At 35.8% G+C, this 23,315-nt stretch overlaps 3 protein-coding genes across 5 annotated transcripts in view; 2 read left to right on the forward strand and 1 right to left on the reverse strand.

The window, feature by feature from the left end:
* Positions 1-1,185: 1,185 nt before the first annotated feature.
* Positions 1,186-2,172, forward strand: LOC141445801 (uncharacterized). The gene is made up of 2 exons (XM_074111845.1): positions 1,186-1,626; positions 1,949-2,172. The coding sequence occupies exons 1-2, from the start codon at positions 1,186-1,188 to the stop codon at positions 1,949-1,951; spliced, it is 444 nt and encodes a 147-aa protein (XP_073967946.1). The 3' UTR covers positions 1,952-2,172.
* Positions 2,136-3,429, forward strand: LOC139987484 (coiled-coil domain-containing protein 43). Its single transcript, XM_072003786.2, has 3 exons — positions 2,136-2,305; positions 2,616-3,004; positions 3,082-3,429. The coding sequence occupies exons 1-3, from the start codon at positions 2,141-2,143 to the stop codon at positions 3,152-3,154; spliced, it is 627 nt and encodes a 208-aa protein (XP_071859887.1). The 5' UTR covers positions 2,136-2,140; the 3' UTR covers positions 3,155-3,429.
* A 402-nt stretch (positions 3,430-3,831) lies between these two features.
* LOC139987329 (uncharacterized) overlaps positions 3,832-23,315 on the reverse strand; it is a 266,252-nt gene continuing 246,768 nt past the window's right edge. For 2 of the 3 annotated variants that reach the window (XM_072003471.1, XM_072003461.1), the window contains 9 exons: positions 15,425-15,566; positions 14,420-14,636; positions 12,880-12,978; positions 12,536-12,694; positions 12,093-12,231; positions 11,398-11,713; positions 11,109-11,238; positions 10,149-10,600; positions 3,832-6,567 (listed from right to left, as the gene is read on the reverse strand). In XM_072003471.1, coding sequence (XP_071859572.1) covers positions 6,482-6,567; positions 10,149-10,600; positions 11,109-11,238; positions 11,398-11,713; positions 12,093-12,231; positions 12,536-12,694; positions 12,880-12,978; positions 14,420-14,636; positions 15,425-15,566 — 1,740 coding nt within the window. In that variant the 3' untranslated portion in view covers positions 3,832-6,481. Of the gene's footprint in view, positions 10,601-11,108; positions 11,239-11,397; positions 11,714-12,092; positions 12,232-12,535; positions 12,695-12,879; positions 12,979-14,419; positions 14,637-15,424; positions 15,567-23,315 lie in introns of all 3 variants that reach the window. The other variant, XM_072003481.1, reaches the window with a different exon arrangement.

A 23,315-nucleotide genomic window follows, 5' to 3' on the forward strand; every position in this document is an offset into this window, starting at 1 on the left:
TCGCGAGTTTACTTTTATGGATATTTTATCGTATGCTGTTATCTGGCGGCCAGAAATCGAAATATAATATATAGAAAGGTGCTCAATAGATATATTATCGTGCATCGGTAATCCATTTATTTGTGATGATACGTTATTAGATAGTCGTTGAAATTTTTTAAATATTCTTTTAAGATATTACAACTATAAACGAAGTATGTATAATATATAACATAAAATAAGATAAAATATGTCGTATGTATAATATTATATGTATAAAGACAAGGAAAGACGCGGAGGGTCTAGCTGGATCTAAATGTTATAAAAAAATATATGCTGCCATTTAAAAGTCTCAAAAACCGACTGCTCTTCGGCAGAACTGGGAGGCTGAGTGCATCTACTTATCTTTTCTAATCATCTCTGTGGCAAGTATTTATTATTAGTTGAACGGCTAGTCTGTCGCAATCAAGAACCATCTCGCATCGATCAACAATTTACCATAGCAAATTAGTCGAGTGCCGTATCGGACCGAGTGCGAATCGCTCGTACGAAACAAACGTGTGGTCAAATGTCCGTCTTAATTCTACGCAAATATAAACACACGACAGACAAGCAAGTCACGGTTGCGCGCGTTTCCTTGTAACGTCAAATAAAATCAAGCAGAAAATAAGACTAGGACAAACGAATACTTTGCAGATAATCAGAAAAGGTGGCTCATATTGGAGAATATAAGGAAGCTTTGGCACCAAGTGGAGTGGAACACGTGACAACAAATACAAGAAAGAAAGGAGACAGCTTCAAAAAACGAAGATAATTCCGTGTTCATTTTGACGATAAAAATGTCATTTCGAGGACAAATGTCAACTAGAGAAAAGGATCGTGTTGTGCCATAAAGTTGAAAGTTACGTTATCTCTCGAAATGTCAACGATCCGAAAATATGAAAGTTTAGTTTTAGTAATTTCTGCGTTCTGGAGACACAGGATTGTACAGCCTGAAACTGGATTAATTTACACGAAGAAATAAGTTGAAAATGTAGAGTAACGATCTTTTCTTTCATTTTCGAATAAATAGTTCGAGTGATAAGTAGATAATTTTTGTTACATCTATATATACATATGTATATGCAAACAAATAATATACACATATGCACATACATATGTACACAATATCAGAACGTTTTTCTTTGTTAGGCTTTCATTCCCAATATGCAGAACAGTTTTGGAAGAACAGAATCATTTCAACAATCGACAAGAAGCTTTCAGAGAACTGAAAATATTAAGTTAGAAGACTGTTACTTGTGTGCATTGCGCGTAATGAGTGTTGCATGCAATGTAGCAGTACTATACGTCATTTATCATTTATATTGCGATATTTATTATGAAATGGATTTGGAATTGGAAATTGCATGTGGAGAACTCTCGGACATGCACTTTTGTTACAGTGCAGCAGGCTGCAATGGCACGAGAGTGCAATGTTTATACGACGCAAAATATCCCAATAGGACTATACCTAGCACAAAAATATTTTGCAAAATAGTACAACGATCGCAGAATACAGCTACATTAAAACCCGTGAAATCTGGCAGGGGAATTCAGCACAATGATCTGGATCTGGAAGATAGGGTACTGTATTCAAGAAAATTTCAGGTTAACTACGAAGATTGTTGCTGCTAAAAAATGTGGCAGTAATAGCATCGTATATTGAAGGAAAAGGATCTACATACATAGCTTTCGGAAAGTTCAGTAATTAAAAATAGAAAATTTTCTCAGAAGAAAAATTTTTTGGATCAAATGGATCTTGTCACTTGTTCCACATTTCGTTCACGGATATTAAATCCCTTCCTTTTTAAAATCGAGAAGGTTTGGAATTGTTTAGATTGCTTAGAATAAAAAAAGTAACTTGTTTGTACTATTATTACATTCATTATAAAAATAAACGAAATTGTGTGCTTATTTTTTTTATTAACAGTAGAGTATCGGAGACGAGATTCGATGATAGTGCAACGTTGACCACAAAAAGCCTTTATTCCTAATGTCCATTTTTTGGCAGAATGTTATCCATATATATTAGCGATATTCCTACTTATTTCTGTTAGAAACGCTTTGAACTGGTTTAGCCGTGTTGCCAACTGAAAGACTTAGAAAAGTGAAACAGCCGAACATGGCGGTCGCAACGAATTCTTTCGATACTTGGCTCAGCAAAAAGTTACAAGCTCTAAATACTGATGAAGGTGTATTTGGATCATATATCAAAGGAATTTTAGAAGGTGATGAGACGGAGGATGAGAAGACCGAAGCCCTTGAAGTCATACTCGCGGGCATAACGGTGAGGAGCACACGGATTGTGAGGTTAGAATATGCTTGCTGTTCGTAGCTGTGTATTAGCCGGTCAAAAATAACAACAGGATTATTATTATTTTCTCCCTTGTTAATTCGTAAATGTGTTCCGTCGAATTCGACACACTGTGCATTTTTTTTCCATGCATGATTACTTGGATTATATGATTGAGATATTCGCTATATTCTTTAACATCCTAATAATTCGATGATATGCAATGAGCAATTAAGTGACGTTACACAAGTAATACTCTACATTTGTAAGGTAGAAATATTTCTATATCTTGTTTATGTTTTAGGATGATAACATTAGCAAACTTGTGACTGAAATCTTAAAAGCTTGGGCTGAGTGTCTACCTGTTGAAGAAGTTAGTGCTCCAAAAGTACCAGTAGAAGATGTGGATGTCAGATTAGCAAGAATGTTGGAATCTCAGTCTCTTCCAACTACGACACAGAGAAGTTACACAGAAGAGGAGAGGAGAATAAGAGAAGCTATTCTTGCGCAGTACAGTCAAATGTCAGAAGAAGAGAACAGCGAAGGAGATGGAGAAGATGAAGGTGCAAGTGGTGGAGACTGTGGAATCGAAAAGAATACAAATACAGCTGCTATAATACAACAGGAGAGAGAAAAGAGGGAAAAAGCTAAGTTGGAGAGTCAGAGAAAGAAAGAGAAAGACAAAGAAGATCGGTATGTTTTCAATAAATAGCCCTTTTTATATAAAACTATAATATGTTATTATTAATAAATATGCTGCTCTTATTTAGAGAGAAACAGAAACAGTTAAGGGAAGAGAAGAAGGAGAAACGAAAAACACAAAAAGGAGAACGGAGAAGGTAGCATTGGGACAAGAGGATATTAAGTTATACTTCCAAATTTCAAATAATCAAATGCAAATTGGCGAACATAAATATCTATGTCTATTCTTGTGCATGCAATGTTCTTCAACAGTTACTTAAATTATTTAGTAATTCTTTAGTAGAAATTTGTGTGTGTAGAATGCATATCCTAAAAGAACACAATATGAGACACGTATCAAAATATACGCGTTTTGCAAAAAATGTTAATTCTATGTAATAATGTTAACTATATCATATGTATATGTATGTAAAACATTGCATCCTGTGCCTTCTGTCGAAAATTTCTGTAAAATGTAATTTTCTTTAAAATGATTTTGTACTCATTCTTTTTTATTTTCTTTTGTAAAATTCGAACTAATCGTATTCTCTATCATCTATATTTATACTGCTTTGAGTCAATTTTCCAACATTAACATGGAGCTACATTATAATCCGAATACAGATAAATGATTTGTACTTATTATGCTTAATAGTGTGTATATATATATATACACATATGTTCCTTTTTCTCATTATATAAATTATGTATTTAAGCTAGTGCATCAAATAAACCACTTAAACATTCATTCAACCTATATCCGAATAAATTAGACGAGTACAATTATTACCCTGCACTTTACAAATTTTTTGATAATGGGATAATAAAAATAACACAGGTTTGTGTTTGTATTTTTTATTAGTATATATTTACACACAAGATATCGTGTCGAAACCGAGTCATCTTGGTATTGCATTAATAATGAAAGACAAACGCAGTAAGATAAAAACAAACGAACAAATGATACAAAAGATGATGATGCTTCAGTATTGTATCGTTACATATACTAATGTCATTATCATAATCATTTTTTTTTTTTTTATTAGCAATTCTTCTCTTCGTTTACTATAATTAAGTTGGGCAGAAATTGACGAACTCACACTTGCACGGTATAACAAGATCTTTCCTGCTGTTCAATGTCGAGTTACAATTGTTACAAATCATCGTTATCAATTCCTGCTCTCTCACTCTCATTCTCTCTCTTCCTCTCATTTCCTCTTATATTTCATCTATTCTCTGTGAATATCCTTTCCCCCTCCCGATATTATATTTCGTTTTTCTTTCTTATTTTGCAAAGTTCATCTCGTTACACGTCGAATCAGAATTCTCGCACATATATTTATGTATATACGTTTAACTGGTACAACAACCGAAAAGTAACATACGCTAATACATCGCCTAAAGAAGATCACGATTGGAATTTACGCTATATCAATCTTTGTTTCAAACATGCGAAAAATCTGTGTCTCGTTACCAAAGATATATTTATTATTACATTTTGTACATGCTTTTACTTCGAGGAATATGTTCTATGTTATAACCACATGAAATCTAATCATATAAAGAGAACTCGACAATGACGGAAACGTACGGCGCAATGTGGAGGAAATTTACAAATCCCGTTGTAGTCTCTCTTTCGATCGGCAACAGCGCACAGAATCCTCAAGAACAATGGTACAGATTTCGATGAAAAAGAGAACAATAAACTTGCTATCTGAAGTTCCATACACGCTTAACTACGAGAATTTGACACTAACACAAAATTTGTTATTAATGATTGTCCTATTGGGATACACTGAGTAAGAACAATAAATCGTCACAACGATAAATTTCACGAATTAATTGAACGTCCAGAAAGGGAGGGGGAAAAGGGACGGTCGCGGCGATGGCGATGATCTCGCCATATATGCACACAGTAACTATCTAATTGAATTCGATAGATCTAATCACGTCGTTAACTCGATAATTAGTTACACGCTGATCCTAACAGACATACGCTAAGAGCATTCCACGCTGAAGCCTGAAAGAGAGTCTTCCCTTTTTATTCTCTAGTAAGAGTTTAGACCTTTTTAGACCATCCCCCCCACCTTTTTTTTTTTCTTGTAACACATTTTCGGACTAGAAAGCGACTGCCTTGTATGTCCACGTCATTCCGGCTATCAGAAACCTGAATGACAAGATGATTCTTTCTCAATCCAATCGAATTTGACGTAAGAAATTCTATTTTAGAGAATACATCGATTGATTATTCAAGCTCAAACACCCCTTTGTCTTATATCTTCCTTTTCTTCTTTCCTTTCTTTTTTTTTTTCATTTTCTTATTTATCTTCTTACTTCTTTTTATCTCTAAAGGAAGTATATTTTAATATTTTTTGTTTACTTTTGTTTACGCTTTTTAGGCATATCTCGCCTCACGTGATACGCGTACAAGCGCGCATGTCTTCAACGTGAGACGATCAGTTTTTACATAGATTAGTCGATTCTAACGCATGTAATTTGATCCCACTGTATACAATATAGTGAACACAACTAAAAACTCAGGGACTGTACAATCGACGTGAACGACTCTGTAAGAACGAAGAAACACGTCGAAAGATAGAAATACTTATCAAATCGATCTCATGTTTTTCGTACTTGGAGATTTGTCGCGTCAAATGCTATTCGATTAAATCGTTTATTTTAGAAACCGATACGACAAGGATGATGTTTTGATTGGTAACTGTTTATTTAAGCACTTAATTCTTTTGCTTCTACCGTACATTGGACACTGAACGTATGTTCTTGCGCGTGAAATAGCGGCAGTCATGCCGTGTAATTATATTCATCGGACATGTATATGCATTCACCGCACTCGATAAACGATGTTCGCTGAAATAAATTCATCGAACATAGACGATCGGATGTCATCGTTGTAACATGTAGAAGACTCGAAGGATGATTATCATCGAAAAAGATATTCTTTTTCCTGAATTGAAAATCTGACAAACGATTTAATCGACGCAATTGTAGACGATCGAACAGTGCCAGGGGGAAGAGTAAAGGGGAATAGAGGACTCCATGTACTGGAGCTACGTTGTTCGAACGGTCTTCTCTATTTATTTTCTAAATGGATATCCTATATTTAACTCGTTTTTTTCGCTTCCGCGTGGGTTACTTAACACGTAAAATTGTATATGTATATATGTATATGCGATAATGTAACGCATTCTCGCTGGACGCATTCTCTCCGTAACACGTAACTTCCCTGTTTCTTTTTCTTTTCTTGCATCTCTGTGCTTTCTTTCTTTCTTTTTCTTTTTTTTTTTTCGTTCGTTCTCACGCACATATGCATACGGACGCACACGCGTTATTTTTTTTCTTTTCTCTAATGTTAGTTATTATACACAATTTGATATTTCTTGTTTTGCTATAAATCTGTCTGTGTGTTTGTCCCGTGTGTGTGTCTGAACGTATGTGTGCTGTGTAAATGTGGCTTAGATACTACGGTCGTTAAATGTTGGACTCGCTGCTCTGACTATAGTCGAACAAAGTGCTTCTGTGGGCAGCTCTCTCTCTTTTTCTCGTTCCGGTGACGCCTGCGAATTTAGAACCGTTCGTTACGCACTTTGAATCAACCAATTCGATTTTTAGAAGATTTACAAACCCGCGAGATATTTAAAATATATTCTCCACATGGTAAACGTGTTAAAAAATTAACGCTATCTTACATATCGGCTATTAAGTAACGCGAGTTCATCTTTTGTTCTTATAGGATAAGGTATGTAAAAAATATTTGAATATCTTTCTAAATTTTTCCGAACGATCTTTAAAACTTTCAATTGTATCCTAATATACTACTATAACAAACTTATAATTCAAGTCTGTTCCAGGATTTCTACCTTTGAATCAATCTGATTTGATCAACTCTTCCTAAGAGTTATTCTATATTAGAAGAGAACAAAGATATCCACACATATTTCGAATACCTTATCCTACATTCTTCTCTTTAGCATCTTCCATAATATATCTATTTATCTTTCATATAATGTAAGTTGTCTTCCATTACGCCATGTCCAAGATTTTGTCACAAACCAAACGAATGCTTAGGAAGAAAGATGCGTTTAATTAAAAATGTTAATTAGAGGTATATGAACGAATCAGTCATAGTTTTAAAATCATAATATCCAAACACGCAAAAGTCAGAAGAAACATGCAGTTTAAAAACGGAACACAGCCGCCGTACTGCGGGTCAAGTTGCATCTTCCTCCTTACACTCTTTAGGATGCGAGAAAAACGTGAGAAAGATAAGGAAAATGCATTACACAGGCTGTGATTGTTTAATCGACAAAATCGACAAAAGTGGATAGGTAGTTATACGATAAAAATGTATCTTGTTATAATTATAAATGATCGAAGTTGATGTCTTTAAATAAAATTCTAAAAGAAGCGACGCAGTTTATTACTTCAGTCTTTGTTACGCGAATATACTCCGTTTCTCTTCCGTTTCTTTCCCTGTCATCCTGTACATGCGTTTTAATATTTTCACACACGGCTTTGACTGTCGGAATCATCGTAGCCTCTCGAGGCTCAGCGACGAAATGCTCGAAGACAACTTACGCTTACATCCTTATAAGAAGCAATTTTTGTTATCTAATTATATTACCAGTCGAAACGCAAAAAATAACGCTCGGCAAAATATGTGTCGAAGATTACTAATAACGAACAATTACAAGTATACGGATAACGCTAATGATATTTATCGTAACTACGAGTATATCTTTTTCCTCGTTTAGTTGAACTTTCATTGTGATTTTTTGAACACCGAGCGGAAACACTGTTTCTTCATCTCTTCCCCGCGCGCGCGTGCGCGTGTATGTTATGTGTGTGTATGTGTATGTGTCGAGGCAATGTATATTACACGATACAGAGGTTTATTTCCCTTCAAATCCTTCGCATTTACGCTAAAAGATAACACGAATCTTCGATCTTAATCTTTAATAGTCGATCCATGAGCGAAGAGATGCGATTTCTAAAAAGATTGGCTAACTTAACAGTGAAAATACAATGAGAAATAGTGAGAAGTTGAGGCGGTTAATAGAACAGAAAAAGAACATGATGATGATGATGATATCTCGTTTGGAACGAGTAATATACTAGTAACAGTGATCAAAAATTATGCGAAGAACAATGTGGTGAAGAAATTTCATGCGACTCTTTTCTAAAACATACCTTCTATTGTAGGAAAATCAAAGTACGAAAAGAAAGAATGAAAGTTAAAGAAGAAGCGAATGCGTGCTGTGAATTGTTGAGTTTTGAAGGCTTAATTATGTCTGTACAATCCTTATAGTAATAACAATAATAATAATTAATAATAATAATGATAATAATAATAATGTTATCTTTCTGTGTTATTATTCATTGAATAAACTTCGTTAATATCGTAATTATGTAATCTTGCGATAATAGCGAGAGCGATAAATCAATATTACGAAAATAATGATTGATAGTAGAGAATGAAAAAAGATAATCATTAATTATAGCGATCATTTACTTCTTAATATCAGAGATCTACGTAAAAGACAGTGGTAGATTAATATCACAATAAGACTACTCAGGCCTCGTTGAAACTGGGGCACATGTTTCATTTCCAGGAGTTTCGCCTCTTTCTCTCTCTCTCTCTCTCTCTCTTTCTCTCTCACACGCACTCTCTCCCTTTCTCACCGAGGTTTGCCTTGACGTTTCATTATTAATCGGTACGACCCTGTTGTCACGGGGTTTCAGACGACTCAGGTTCTACTTATCTTCTTTCTTTTTTTCTTTTAAACTTCTTTCTCCACGTTTTAACCGCGATTCGATGCTGCATAATACTCGATGAGAAAATTTCGTGTTGCGCGGTAATCTCGTTGTTAAAAACGCATTCACCCTTTTCTCGCTGCGTTCCTCATACATATTTCTTCGTATACATACAGTATACATATGTATATATTTATATATAGTAACCATAACATTAATTTGCGCTCGTCGATTGCGAATCGAATTTTTCTTACAATGTTACTAATCGCGACGATCGTTTGCGCCTATAGAATTATATATATGTTTTTTTATATGCATCATTTTAAACACAGGGGCAACTGTGCGAATGAGAGGCGCGTCGTTCATGTTGATAGTCTCTCTCTCTCCCTCTCGATGAACGACGCGCCGATGTGATCGTTATCGTTGGAAAAAGTGTGCACACGGCAAACGATCATCCTCTCTTGTTCGACTCGCGGTTTGCAAAATAGAGAAAAAAAATAAAAAAAATAAAAATAAGAAACACGTATCGTCTCGGCTACAGTAGCAAAATTCTCGCTAAACACTTGGAGGATAAGGGATGAACGTTTTGGATAGGGAGTGAGGGAACGAAACTCTACTTCCGATCGACTTCTAAGATATCGGTGCACGCGCGTCGTTTACGATATTACCTGAGTGACGTTGGGGCCGCTGGGATCAGATTTCATTTATTCTTCTCTATTTTTCTTTCTTTAATTCCTTTTTTTGTCAGTCGTGACTGAACGAACCGAAACGACCGCGTTCTCCGTTTCTACTATAATTAAAAATCATGCTGCTCGTTGTTCGCATCGCGCGCGCGCGCCTCGTCGTATTGTTTTGGCCTCATGCACGTCGATACAACGCCGAGAGACTAGCGAGAAATCACTAGACTAGTCTTTTGGCATCGATAACGATCCGGGGCCAGATCCACAGCCAGCCAATTCTACGTGCCTTGATGTCATGTATCATTCCCAAGGGTTTCTTTTCTCTCACTCTTCGAGTACACCGGATATCGAATCTTCACAAGAGTGCCATCATCGTAATTGATAAATTCATGAACTGTGGATTATTTTGGTCTTAACCGGTCGTACGAACGACCGTGCGTTTGTGTATGTGTACGTGGCTTGCTTTTTATTGTCGTGACCAAATCAGCTATCCAACCTGTTATTTGTTTCAACTAACAAAAAAAAGTGACCAACATACGCCTGTCATTTTCTTACAACAATTAGTGTATAAAACAATTTTTTCGCATATCATCTCGGTGTATGTCGGAGAGCGAGCGTTGTTCGATCGCAACACGGTACGCGTGAAAGCATCTAGAAGTGGGTAGCGCAAAACCGATTTCACAATATCGGCGGTAAAAACGTACCGGAATCGTCGAGATTTGGATCCAGACTCGCGACGATATCGCCGGTCGAAGCGTGCCTCGAGGTAGTGGTCTGCGTGCTACTCGCGAGCGCGTGGCTGCTCGCGCTTCCGTTTAGCTTGCTTTTCACTACGAGACCTGCGTTGTCGGTGGTTTCGGTCGTACTGATCCTCTGCACGTACTTACGTCCCTTGCACAGACGATACATCGGGTACGGAGGATCCTCGACGGTGGTCGCCCGTTGCCTCGGCGCGCTTACCGTCACGCTCACCGTCTGAGCGTGGGCGGATTGCGACGAGGTTTCCATGCTCGTTGTGTTCGCATTCGCATTCGTGTTCGCGTTTACCGTCGACGTGGCTATCGTCGACGTCGAGGAGCCGACGTGAAAGGAAGAAGAGTTCAACCACTCGTGACGCATTGCCTCGTCGGGGGTCATGCGCTTCTTTGGATCCCACCTGTCGGAAAAGAGGAATACACTTTCGTTAGAAATGTTTCTCTGCAGCGCGATGATGATGTTTGAACGGGCTAATGACCGTGCTCTATGTGTCTTTCAAGCCAGATGACTTCGTGTCGATTCTTTGGAATAGGACTTGTTATTTTTAGTCTTAAGGGAGCCAAATGTATTACAAGTGTTATCTCATAAATAACGCGAATGTTCTTTTGTGTTCAATAAAATGCTTTATTTCATTTGGAGATCCGTTTTTTAATTTCTCGTTTAATATATTTTCTCGCTTTCTTATTAACTGTTTAGAGTAATCGCATCACCTGCGAGATAGCGGTTAAATGTCCCCATTTTATATTGGAGAAGAAATTATAAATTACGTATAATGAAAACGTACTGTATAAGTCATATATCAATCAAAATTTCTCCAAAACGAACATACGATAAATAATCTTTCGCGATTCTCTCCTTTTTTTTCAGGACGGCAAGAACGTAATCAAAAATTATGAGAAGAAACTTACTCGAGGCATCTGCGAACGAAGTCAACGAAAAGTGTGTCAGTGCAACGGAGAGCTATGGCAAGATTCCTGCTACCAGCCCACCTTTTCTTGCCCTTACTGTTTGTCACGCATCGAGGACTTCCCTTCGGATCTGAAACCGATCCTTTCGATTTTAGCTATACAATTACGTATCACCCCTGCCCAATATCCTTAATAAAAGATCCTTCCCTTTTCTACCACTATAATTTATCAACTTCTCAATGATATAGTACGCACAATAAGAATATCCCAACTTCGCGTTTCTACTCACCGAAGAAAAGCCTGCGACGAGTCGCATGATCGATAATATGTTCCGGCGGAAGGCCAAGAACTTCCATGATGCAGGCAAGCTGTTCGATCTCATCCTCGCCGGGGAATAACGGGCAACCGGTGTAAAGTTCGGCCAAAATGCAGCCTAAACTCCACATATCGATCGGCGTACCATATGGGAGACCCAGAATCACTTCTGGACTTCGATAAAACCTGGACTGAAGGTATGTATATACACGCTGGTGACTGTAACACGAGGATCCGAAATCTATCACCTTAATCGAGCTGCATCCCCGCTGTTTCAGAAGCACGTTTTCCTGCAACGAACAAGAACGACGGATTAGAAAATGGCGTTAACCATAGGGAGAGACCTCGCTCCCATTAACCCCTTGCATTCTTTGCTCTTTACATCACTATTTACTTTGAACACGGTCCGCTCATTAACGCGTCAACTACCGAGAACTTGGAACCTTTATCAACTGAACAGAGATATTTCCTTTGATTTTGTGGAAAAATTGATCGGGACAAAGGAGATATGTAAACTCTAACGAGGTTTTAATTCTTGAAGAAGAAAAAAAAAAAAAAAAAAGAAAAACTGTAGAACTGAAAGTTCACAATTTTTACAATAGTTGAGAAGTTTAGCTTTTGAATTTTATAAATGAGATTGTAATTTGAGATCAAACATGGTATACTTACGGGTTTCAAATCGCAATGAATGATTTTCTCTCGATACAGCAGTCTCAGACAGCTAACTAACGAGTTGGCGAATCGTCGTATTAGGCTCAGGCTAAATCCCTTATAGTTATTCTTTTTGATTAGCTCGTACAAATTCAAACTGTAAGAAGAAACACGATCTCTGTGAGTAATTTTCTACAAGAAATTTTCCACAGTTATAACGGTGTATTTTCAAAGATTCGAAAGATTTGTTTCCAAAATATATGGACAAAATCTTGTTTTTTCCCCTATGTTATATATGTATCTTTTCATATACCTTTCAGAGTGATTTCTTTGGTACAAGTTTTTCACTTTAGTCATCGGTACACTTCTATTGTTGGAACGCTATCAAGCTCATGTTTCCCCAAAAGAGGAGAGCAAAGATTAAAGGAAAAACTAAAACGAAGACGAAGCATACTTCGTACCTCATTAACTCAAAAGTGATGCACAAATGGTTCCTAAAGTAGAAGTATTCTAGCATGTGTATCACATTGTGCGACGCGTTCGCCTCCAAATCCTTCTTCCTGAGGTGTTCCAAGATCTCCACTTCGACGAGCGCCTGATGATGGAATCTCTTTTTGTTCCTGTAAAGATGTACGTTCTATGATATGTCTCTTTAGGATCGAACAAAACCGGATAGGTACGCGTGAAAGGAAACGGAGGAGATGAGTAACGATAAAAACGAGCCATGATCGTAAACGTAAATCTGTATGGTAAAATAAACTGATTCATCGAAGAGACATCAGGGATCGTTAAGACGTTCGCTCACCTGATGATCTTGATGGCGATGTACTGTCCCGTCTTGTGATCCAACGCTCTGATCACTTGTCCGAAGCTTCCTTTCCCGATCACCTCCAATATCTCGTATCTGTACAGAAAATGACGGGTTTTTAGTGCTACGAACATTTTTTTAGAATATAAATTTAAGGTCTTCGGAATATTTTTCTGGATTTTGTTTCTTATTATGCGTTTGGCATCTTCATGTCGTACTATTTATGGTTATATTTATATGATCGCAACTGATTTTTAAATTATATCGCAAGGCAGGTTCTTTTCTATATTTCAATTTGAAGAGCATGAAAAGTTTCGAAGAGTCGTTTGTCATTAAGCAAGATACTGATAATAATACTATTGAAATTACTAAAAATGATCTTAATCCTCGTAACTTAGAAGTTATATATTTCGATGTATTCATACTTTCTAATGTGTTCTTTTATTATTAAATTGAAGATTTGTAACCGATCACAATTTTTATTATTGCATATAAAGAATCCTTCGGTTATAGAGATTTCAATTTGCAAGAACTGTCGCTCTTTTCATTAAAATATTGTCATGTTATGTCCGACGTATCAAATAAAAAAAGACGTAACTTATAGGCCTGATTTTTCTACAGTTATCAAAATTGAGATTTCTGTAAATCGTGTTAATTTATAAAAGATATTCTGTAAGGGTTGCAGCTAGTTATTTTGATGACGAGTGTAATACCGACTCGTAAATGTCGCAAATATCTAATTTCCAAGTTATAACGAAATACATTGAAACGTACTTTAGATCGAAGAATCGTAGATTCAGTTTTCATAGGACGTTCCCACGATAGATCGTGCGTTTGTTCTGCTTACAAAATGATCGAAGCCTGTAAGCTTGTTTCTTTCAAGCAGCGTATCTCGTTTCGCGTAGAATGATTGCTCCTCGATACTCTACTTCTGATTTAAGTAACAACAGAACAAAAGAAACGTGGACTCGATTGCGTGCTACGAACATGACTTGGAAGGCGATATTTACCGTTTCAGTTGCATCGTCTTAAGCTTTTCTCTTCGCTTTGAAGTATTATCTTGCAATTTATAACATAAAGCTGATTGTGTAACCTTGAACGTACACAAAGATTAAGTGGAAGATTTATTTACACAAATATTTATTTCCTTAATTTCTATCCAACGTGAACGAGCTACGATGGAAAATTCGAGTAATCTGATTAATCGGAAGAATAATTTTCCGTGAGAAACGATTATAGATAAAACCAGAGCATCATTTATTAGGCGAATAAAACGAGAGAAAGATTAAAAAGTTGCTTTAGGAATATAAAAATCACGACAATTACGTTTTATTTCTCGGTTTAATCGACGAATAGAATGCGCAACCTATTAAATCGTTTATTGCTCTTAACCGCGGTCGAAACGCGTGGATAATAGGAAACCGTAAAATCGAGGCGCGAATAAAACATTCATTCGAATGTTAAGCTATTAAAATGAAAGTTTCTTAGAGAAAGAGGCACTGACGAAAGATAAATAAAACAAAAAGGAAAAACTCACCTGTACGAGATATGATCGTGGAAGACCTTGTTGTAACTACCATTTTCGTCGTCGTATCCACCATTTTGGGCTGCGCCTTCCTCGCCACGGATTTTCGTGGCTGACAGTCCCAGATACCAAATCTCCGAGTATTTTTCGATTTCGGCGCGCTCGAACTCGGTGAGCCTCGAACCATAATACTCGAGAGCTTCCGCAGCTGTCACTGGCAATCTCCCAGCTGTTTTTTTTTTTTTTTTTTTAATAATATATAGATCATGACAATATATAAGATATAGCATGAAATATGAAACAAATGTAATTTTTGATATTAACAAATTTTTGTTTATAATTTACGTCCCTTATCGTGTTTTATTTCTTTAGGATAAATTAATATTACGAACAGATTAGCACAAGTCAGTATTCCATTGAAACGTTTGTGATTCTAGAGCGTGACGATGTTTCTTGAATTTAAAATTACTGATGAAGTTAGTGCAAGTTACTTATCGAAATCGAAATCAAAATTATAAGTGAGCAAAATGTAAAATACGAACTTTTATCTTTTGTGTTCGCTACCGTGAACAGTTTTTATTAAATGAAAATTTTTAAGCCACTTTCAGCTCGTAATAATAGGCAAATGAAATTTCTTAGAATACAATCTAATCGTTTCTTATCGCTTTCTTCCTCGAATATAATTTCCTTTCATAACTGTTACAATTTGGGGTGCCTGAAAGTGAACGTGAAAATATATTCCTTGAAAACTGCACGAATATAAACGTCATTAAAAACGATGTCAAGGTTCTCAAAAGAAAAAAGAAAAGGCATTAATTCGCGTAAATCACGTAACCCCATATATTCACGTGCACACTCGGTTGATTTTGTCGATATAATACACAGAGTATCATTTTGATATTCGCAAGAACAACAGAGAATAGCGTTCGAGAATCGTTTATTATTCCCTTGCAGGCACCCTGTGGTTAAGTGATATAGCATCACTTCAATTTTATGCAAATGCGTAATTGTACGTACGATATACGTTGTGAGATGTGGCATTGATAGGTTCGTGTATCGGCATATTGTTATGAATGTTGTTAGTCGTGGAGTTGGTCGTATTGTTGTTGTCCGACTTGTCCACTCGTGTTGATTTGGGGTGAAAGAATGACAATAATTTCTGAAACAAAGAACCATAAAGTTTTATAAGTAAATATAACCATAAAGTTTTATAAGTAAATATAACCATAAAGTATTATAGAAGTCGTAAAGTATTATATAATAATCGTCATATATAGTTACGAATGTTTCTAGTAGGTTTTATAAAATAGACATTCGATACAAATATGAATAAAACATAACGATACGAGAAAATGTTATAAGCTTTGCTATTTGGTAATATAAAATGTTTTTATGTTATTAATAAACACAGAGATTTATTTTATAAACACAAAGACAAAAGTTTTATGGGTCGAATGTGATAGCTTTTAATAGAATTTTATAAATGATAAATAAAGCATTGAGATAAGAAAAAGGTATCTTACTTCGCATATCTACATTTTCCTCAAATTTAACGAGTTCTTAGAAGACTAATAACTTCTCAAGATACTTAGATACATATATTTAAATGTATGTAAAAACTTAACAACATACAGATAACAAATTATATTATATTTTTTAATTTTAGCTATAGAATTTATAAAAAGGAAAATTTCGCGTCGAAATACATTTTTTAACGATGATAACGACTATAATTTACACCGTAGAACTGTTGTAGCAGGGTCAAAACTTTCCCATTATCACGTTAGAGATGGCAAGAAAAAATATCACGTTTTTTCACACCGATGCATTCGCAACTTTCAAATTTATTTATCCAGGCTGGGACAAAGAAAGCCGCGTTTTCGTTGCAGTATTTTACAATCACCGAGTTTCTCGAGGGAAAGTGGGGTAACAGGGTGGCTGCAATAAATTCCACCAGTGGACGTTGTCGACAACGAGAATCACGTCGGCGATTACGTTCCCGTGATCGTAATACAATATACGCACGCGAACTCGTTGTGTCTTGGGATATTACTCACTGAAATCATTGAAAAACTTTTTCAAAGAAAATCTAGGTTATCCACCAATATAGAAAGAAACTACCCTCTCATGAATTATTATTGCTCTCGGTGAAATATTTAGGAGTCTTTGCGTTTGACGTCTACGAAAATAAAATATTCAACTGACTTGCTCCATTTGAAGTTAAAGGTGTGGAAGAAATGTTGAAATCAAAGATGCAGAATAAAAATAAAATACACGCATACTGTCGAGCTAGAAGTAGATAGATTTTCAAAGAGAGGAAATAATTAAAAAAAAAAATTTCATCATAAGTCGTGATTAAGATCTTGCAAGAAGAAAGATTAGATTTTTCTTTGTATTTCTATTATTTGTTTACATTGACATATACAAAATGAGATTTTGTTTGATTATATATATTTTTCTAAATTTCTCTTTATTCATTTTCCATATGGATAGACTGAATATTATTAGAAATTTTTCCTTTTGTTTACAGTCTGCACGGAAAGTTAAGGATAAAATAAACACATGTATATTCACAATGTATGAAACGAAATTTCTCTCTCGTAAAACGAAATCATTTCCTCTATTCGATCTAAACCATAAACTACGTACCAAACATTTAACGATCACTAAATCTCGCACATGTCACATAAAAAAGTGAGAAAAGGCAGCTTCTCTCTATTTTCCCCTCTAGTCAAACACCATCAATCAACCAGCCAACTTCAAATCTCAAGAAAAATGATAAAGAACCATCTTTTATACCGACCGAGATAAGAAAGAAAACGAAGAAGAAAGAATAGAAGGAAGAGGAAAACCCATGGAACAGAATTAACCCATTTGATTTCCTTTGAACTTTATAAAATTGCACGATCTATATGAAGGAAGAGACAATAATGAAGAAATCTTAAAGAAATCGTTAGATTCTTAAATTAATCGATACAATATTAAAAGATAGGATTCAGGCATGTAAATTGCCTGGGAAAAGAATTTTAAGAAGAACTTCTTAGAATTTTGATCTTTGATGATAAAAAAAAAAAGGGAAAAAAAAAGGAAAAAAGTAGATCTCTGAGATAATCTTCTCGAAAATAGAACAAACAAGAATGCCAGTTAGACGCCAGAGAATGTTAGATTATTGACCCTCGACAGTAGCTTAACGAGTTTAACGACACCAGGAGAAGCGGAGCCGACAATTATGTCTCCTCTTTCAGGCATTAAAGCGTTTCGTTTGCGAAGCGTCGCCTTTCCGTGTGGCCAAGGGCAGTCACCGGTCGCTTGTGCCGTTTGAATGACAATCAGCCTGTCTTTGTCTCGTTTCTTCTTCGCCGTAGCGAATGGTGGGGGTTGAACAATCACACGACAACCGTCCGTTAATTTTCTTCGCGAGTCGCGGATTTCGCGATTTACCTCTAGCAATCCAATGGAACTCTGCTCTGGAACTGCTCTGCCTAACTTAAGCTACAGTAGATAAAATTTCTGTCGAATTGACGTTCTGACGAGTAGTACGTCGAAATATAGATCAATATATATATCGAACATTTTTATATAAAGATAATTTGATTTTTAAATCGTTGATTGTCTGAACTAACAAATAGATATTTACTTGTCTTAAGTAAATATTCAATAGGTTCTTACGAAAGTAGTTTTGCATGCAGTTCGTTGTTCAGGTGTTTCATTTGTCAACATGCCAGTTCGTTGGAACATGCATCAACTATAACCGTAACTTTTAAGGAATGCGTAAAACACGATCGTTAGGGACACACCTGGAAGCCGACAGAATTCGTTCGTCTACGAGCTCCTTACAAGTAAAGATACGCTGTCGAGATCTTGCTTCACGAGGAAACGTGGGTTTCACGAGATTTTATAATCTTGGATGGTTGATTTGTGAGATTGAAAGCTTTGATGGATCGTTGGATCGTGTTATCGAAGGTGTTGGCAAGCAGTGAATGAATGAAGGCTGAGTGGTGTGGGATTCAGAATTTGGAGAGCTTGGGTGATTCGTTTTGATTTCCTTACACGTCAAGCATCGATATTGAAGATTAATTGACGCTTTCCATGTATGTTATTTTCGCGCCTGAATGAACTTATTTCGTAAAATTCGTCCGCCACAGGTGAAATTAATATTCCGGAAGAGCCAAACATCGAAACGTTAATTACTTCCTTCTGAACGTGGTAATTATCAAGGCTTTCGCGGACTTACAAGGTTTGGCTGGAGGTTATCATTTATATTGGCAAACGATATACTGCAAACCAGTAGAGTGTTTTTGCATTTCTACTATTTATTTCAGACTGTGATAAAATTTCCTTATTTTTATACCAAGAATCACTCTCTTTTCAATTATCCCATAAATTACTTTCTATCTTCTATGTAGATGCAAACACACGGTGTATAATTAACTATAAATGTAATCGCTACGTTTCAATTTTTAGATAAATGAAAGTAAAGAAATAAAAAGCGAGAGCCAAGCGCGTTAATCACATGCGATTAAAATAACAGTCGGTTATGTTGTTATACTTTCAGTTGGATAATTGAAAACAAGATATAGAAAGGTTCAAAAGTGCATCGCTTTTCATAAATCATAAGAACACTCTGGATATATTTATGCAATTTTATCTTTTTATAAACATAATTATAGGAATGAAATCTAAATATATGATATGCTTCGTCTATTAAATATTACGATGAGCTCTTTATATATAGTGGCTCACGAAAATATTTCAACACTTATTGTAGATTCCTAGAAATATTCGAATACATTTGTGAGTGACTGTATATATTTTGGAACATTATGTGGATTCCAATAGATATATATCTGCATCATAAATTCACCAACATCCGCAATGTAATCACAAGTTATATTAGAGGAATATTCTACCATATTTTATCAGAGGAATGTTCTATTGGAAGATGTTAGAATAGAAGAAAATAAAAAATTGTCTCATCCGTAGCGTTGATTGTATCTCAGTATCTTCTGTTGCTCCCAGGTAGTTCATCGGCGTAACGCATAATCCTACGATCTTGTGTTCATTTGCGTTGAGGACTATAGAGTAGCAATTAAGTGGAAGTAAGGTGAAGTCGGTTGGAAGATAATATCGAAATGTCTTTTCTGACCATTAACTAGCCCGATAGGAAGCGATGAATGAAGCATAAATCAAAGTGAAAGGAGAAGTAGATCATCGGAAGTTGAAGATTGAGACTTCTATGGATCTTCTATTCATAGAAGAACAAGCAGCTTCTTCTTCGTTTACAATATCGCTCGTAGAATCGAGTCTCGTTAGTATAACTTGCGAGCAATTTATCGTAACAACGTGTGGATTACGGATATCGTATTCATTTCTAATACTATGTTAATGCAAATGAGCTACGTTAAGTGAAATAATTTTCCATTGAATGGCGTAATTGAAGAGTTTTTGCATTATATGTACATTGGCTAGGTGACCTGATTCATTAGAATATTCAGAATAAATCGTGTCTTTAAATATATCGCACGCTATTTAAATAGAATGAAGATCTTTAACTTTATTCATAATTGGAAAATGTAACCTGATATAAGTCCTGGTAATGAAAATCTCATATAATAGAATATTTCTGAAATTAACGTTGAATTATCCGCATTTTATATTGATCGTCGAAAAAAGAAATAATGTATTTCAGAAAGAAATAAGCATCCAGTTTTATAACCCCGTAGAGAGAAGAAAATTTACGTATCTACGTAAGTATGATATTGCTGATCTTAAATATCAAATATTTGTATCAAAAAGGAAATACATTCTCTAAACATATATAAAACACGAAAAAGCTTCTTATCCTCATTTCTAAGAATTATAATAATTATACTGTAGACTTTTATGAAAATTTACATCTTTATAAAGACGACTGAAGAAATAGAATTTAAGTAGATATTTATTTTTAACACTAAATATTATAACAGCTAAATACTTCACTTTGGATATTTTATATATTTTTCCATATTACACACATTCTGTGCAGCTTTAAATTTCACAGTTTATAAATGCATAAAAACCTACAATGTAATAATAATCGCATTCAAGCGAAGAAAACCAAGTAAAACCAAACAAAATGGCAAATTTATAAATTGACAAGATTCCGATGTCGATGAGATTTTCTAAAGAACATTCTTGGAAGCAGGAAAATCCCCTCTTCGTTCATCCGAGATCTATAAATATTTCTTAGCTCCTAAATAATTCACTATAGCTCGCGTAACGTATAATCTTTAGAATCGAGCTTGCTCGCGATCACGCGAACGTCGATGGAAATGTGGAAATTATCGAGTTCGTTCACGTTATATCGAAGCAGACCGTTAAAGAGACGGTAGCTTCTAGTCTCAATGGACAGTTCGTTGGTTAATCGAGCGTATACTCGCGTTCAGCTCGACAAAATGATTCGCCGCCAATTGATTAAACTTAACGACGATTAAGACCAGACGAATGTTGACATAAATTTCTATTAAGGGGTCACGGGACCGTGCGTAACTGCCATCGTCAAGGAGCATCCCTGTTGGACCAAATTCATTCACTTTAGGATTTCACGCAGTGGTTCTTTTTATGGTTCTTTATGGTGCTGTGTGGTTTGGTGAGATGTTCGGTTAGTGAATACTTGGACAGTATAATTTCAATTTCTAGGGTGTTTCGAGTAATTTAAAGGAATACATGCAGCTCAATTAGACTTGTCCATGTTTCCTCGTTTGCGTTAATGGGAAGCGGCTACTGCTGGTCATTGGCCTAAGAGTTGCTTGTTTAGGTAAGTTGCAAGCTGTGGCTGACAACTGCAACTTCTGAATAAAACATTCCTTTAATTAAAAAAAAAGAAAGTGGTTGTTAAGTGACATAGAGAAAATAAGGACGATAATTTCAAAATTTAAGAAAGAAGATTTCGATCTTCTTTCATGAAGTGTCGTATAATATCGTGTTTATATGAATGACTCGTACTTTGAGTTTGTTTATTTATGTTGTGGGCTCGTTTTGTGTGCATTAAGGGCTTGTTTATTTACCTTTGAAGATCGTTCTTTTTATGTTTGTCCATAGCCTGTGTTAACGATATTATACAAAAACTGCTGTATAAATCTGTGTCTATTTAAAATTTTGAAGAATCTCAATGAAAAAATCAATGTGTATCATTAATAATAATTATTAATAATAAAGACCACGTCCTACTTACTGACCAATTACTTAATCGAACTTTAACTTATATACGAAACCAAAATAAAAATTCATCTCTAATAAACGAACAAACGTAGAAGATCAATGTCCCAAATAAAAATCGCGGAAATCTAATAGAAGTTTTTCATAAATGAGAGCTTCCAACGTTTCATAGGGGCAATATCGGACAAAGAAAAACAGTTGACATCGAACTCGGGGTCTCTCGCGTTTCACAACACAGTGCTTCGCTCGATCGACCTCGTGTAATGAAAAATTATTATCGGTCGGCGATCGCATGACTCGCGTCGCTACATCGGCATAAATAAAAAGCAGACGTGCGGAATAACCGAGAGAGACGAAGCTTCTCCCGCTCGTCGCTCCTATAAATTGTAATCGTGCACTCTCCTCTTCGTCTTCCACGTCCTCTTGTTCCTTTTATTCTCTTTTCGTTTTCTCCTCGTTGCCGGGCCTTTACCAGACGGCAGCAAACCGCTCGAAAAGCATAAATAAAACGCGAGGATTCACGGGTGGCCAACATTCGCGCGGCAACCGATACCGCAAGCCAAAGCCGCTTGACCCTCGACACACGAAAATTAAAGTACATATCGAGTGGACCTTGTTTTCACCCGACGAGTAAAAACGTTCGATCTTAAAAGCCGAGCTTTAAATAGATTTTCAGGATTTTCGAGAGAAGCATTCTTGGGGAAAGGTTTATGGTTATGGAGATTCTTTGTTCTGGTAGTCACTTTGGTTCTTTGCAATCTGAAGATTCTCCTCAGATGTTTGTAAAGTGTCGTAAAGGAGAATTTCAAGGTGCAAAAATCTACGAAATCCTTAGAAAATGTCCAAGGTAAAAAGCTCGTTATAATATTTAGCACGAGCAGCAGAACTGTATTTAGATCCTGTTGCTATTATTATGTTTATGAAAGTATGAAATTGCATAGGTAATTAGAAATTCCTAATTATATGTATATCGATAATGATGCTATATTTATAAGTATTCGACATTTATTTATAAATGTGCAAAGAAGATACGAGAGTACTTCAACTAAATTCTGAATAAATCTAACAGAAAAGCTTTCTGAACAATTTATTTTAACTCGTTACTATTATCTAATAACAGTAATTTTATCAGTCTTGTTTCAGAACAAAGAACAAAGCAATTTAAGATTCGAAATGCTCCAGATACAAATACGAAAGAGAAACGAGCCAAGTAGAAAGAACGTAACGCGAGGGAAGAAAAGATACGTTCGCAACAGCGGATTTTTCCCAAGGACGATAGAACGTTCCAAGTCGAACGATGCCGGTGTGCTTCGATCTTCGAGAGATAGGTAGTTACATACGTACAATAATTCCCTATATCCAAGTTATGCATGCGGTTTACCTTGTGACATCTCTTGGCTGCAGCCACGCACCTTTCTAACGCGATACCTCGAACGCGACGCAACTGTTACGACCTATCACCTACGGGGTGTTCCAAACGTTTCCCTAGTTTCCCATTTTTTTACAGTAATTAATCATTCATGAACATTGCTTACTACTACTAATGCAATGTATATGCGTGCCGTCTAGAAATATAAATAACTTTTCTGAACTTGACGGTTTAATTTTCTACCATTGTCTTTATTGAAGAGTTATTTTTGAATTCACAAAATTGAAGTAATTGTTTGGAGAAGCTTTTAGCAGCGTCGCAGTACAAAAGTTATATTTTTGA

Source organism: Bombus fervidus, chromosome 1 (genome assembly GCF_041682495.2).
Source record: "Bombus fervidus isolate BK054 chromosome 1, iyBomFerv1, whole genome shotgun sequence".
NCBI classification, from domain to species: Eukaryota; Metazoa; Arthropoda; class Insecta; order Hymenoptera; family Apidae; genus Bombus; species Bombus fervidus.